At 50.1% G+C, this 2091-nt stretch overlaps 1 protein-coding gene across 1 annotated transcript in view; it reads right to left on the reverse strand.

The window, feature by feature from the left end:
* Positions 1 to 263: 263 nt before the first annotated feature.
* Positions 264 to 2091, reverse strand: part of ASMT (acetylserotonin O-methyltransferase) — a 34078-nt gene continuing 32250 nt past the window's right edge. Inside the window, exons 6-7 of the mRNA XM_017854238.1 lie at positions 1530 to 1652; positions 264 to 475 (exon numbers count right to left, since the gene is read on the reverse strand). Coding sequence (XP_017709727.1) covers positions 264 to 475; positions 1530 to 1652 — 335 coding nt within the window. The remainder of the gene's footprint in view (positions 476 to 1529; positions 1653 to 2091) is intronic.

Consider the following 2091-nt stretch of genomic DNA (forward strand, 5'->3'; position numbering starts at 1 on the left):
GGACACTGGAGCCCAACCTTACAGCATGAAGAGGACCCAAACATTGGTTACGGTCAATGTCAAAGCTGAGCTCACATCCCCATCAGTGTGGCCCTCAGTAAAGCCCGGGAAATAATCTACAAAGTAGAGGCAGTCCAACCCTGTCCATAGAAACCTCCAGTCACTTATGGTGTGAACACCAAGAACAAGAAGCCACTGGAGATACATCTCTTTATTATTATGTCTTGTGTGCTTTGACAGTAGTTCCAGATCACAAGAAAAAGTTATTTCCTGACTAAAACGGCATCATAAATGGCTCCTGTTTTCTTAAACTGGAAGTCTCTGAAGCCAGCAGAAGAGAGGAGCATGTGGTAGTGGGTGGGGGTCCTCTCCTGCCCTTCCGTCTGCACAAGCATGTTCAGAGAGTAGAGCTGCGTGAGCAGAGGGCCCCGCCTGTCTTCATCCAGGAGGCTTTCAATTACCAGAATGCCACCACCTAGAAAGGGAGGGGCACAGTCCACATCACACACACGGACTGTGCCAAAGTCCCAGTGAACCATAAGGACAGCCAGACTTCAGAGGACAGTCGGGGCACTGTCTCCATCACACACTCAGAGGCTGTGCCCAGGTCTTTATGGAATATCACAGAATAGATGGACCTCACAGAACAGACAGCAGGGACACTGTCCCCTTCACACACACAGAGGCTGTGCCCATGTCCTCATGAACCATCAGCATGGGTGGACCTCACAGGAGAGCTAGGACACTGTCCCCTTCATACACACACAGGCTGTGCCCACATCCTCATGGACCATCAGGATGGGTGGACCTCACAGAACAGGGACACTGTCCCCATCTCACACACAGAGGGTGTGCCCATGTCCTCATAGATCATCAGGATGAGTGGACCTAACAGGAGAGCTAGGACACTTTCCCTTTGACACACACAGAGGCTGTACCCATGTCCTCATGAACCATTAGGATTAGTGGACCTCACAGGAGAACTGGGACACTGTCTCCAACACACACACACAGAGGCTGTGCCCACATTCTCATGGACCATCAGGATGGGTGAACCTAACAGGAAAGCTGGGACACTGCCCCCATCTCACACACAGAGGCTGTGCCCACGTCCTCATGAACCATCAGGATGGGTGGGCCTCACAGGAGAGCTGGGACAGTGTGTCCATCTCACACACAGAGGTTGTGCCCATGTCCTCATGGACCATCAGGATGGGTGGACCTCAGAAGTCAGTGAGGCACTGTCCTCATGACACACACAAATACTAGCCTAATTCTGAAACAGTTTCACCAAAATGAGGCCACTGAAGTTTCAGAGGACATTTCATTTTTTCCATCTTTATGTGGTTTTATCAATAGAAGAGAAATTAGGACCCTATTTCTTGTAGGCAGTTATCGAAAAGGAAAGCCATTTGACAGGATGTCTACACTTACCTGTGGGATGATTTCAGTGCCTGCCTTCTAAATGTGACTCATGTAGTTCTGCTCCAAGTCACAAGCACAGCTGAAATGCAAACCCCACAGCTTACCTGGCTTGCAAGTATGGTAGACCCTCTCCAGCAAGTGTAAGCACTTTCCATCTGCCCAGTCATGGAGGATCCTGGCCAGGATGTACAGATCTGCTTCCGGAAGAGGGTCTTTAAAGAAATCCCCTGGAACACAGGGCAACAGGACAGGCACCCTGAGGTCAGCCTGCAATCCAATCTCATTTGACTAAACCTATTTCAGGTACAAAAGGTCACCGGGATGGGTCATACATTTCCCAGGTCTTCCAGGCTAGTGAACTGCAGATCTAGCCTTGAAAAACAAAAAGTCTCAGGAGAAAGAAAAGAAAATACTGAATGATATGTGTCTCCAACACACACACACAGAGGCTGTGCCCATGTCCTCATGAACCATCAGGATGGGTGGACCTCACAGGAGAACTGGGACGCTGTCTCCAACACACACACAGAGGCTGTGTCCATACCCTCATGGACCATCAGGATGAGTGGACCTCACAAGAGAGCTAGGACACTGTCCCCAACACACACACACAGAGGCTGTGTCCACATCCTCATGGACCATCAGGATGAGTGGACCTCACAGGAG

Source organism: Rhinopithecus bieti, unplaced genomic scaffold (assembly GCF_001698545.2).
Source record: "Rhinopithecus bieti isolate Rb0 unplaced genomic scaffold, ASM169854v2 scaffold_38008, whole genome shotgun sequence".
In the NCBI taxonomy this organism is placed as follows: Eukaryota; Metazoa; Chordata; class Mammalia; order Primates; family Cercopithecidae; genus Rhinopithecus; species Rhinopithecus bieti.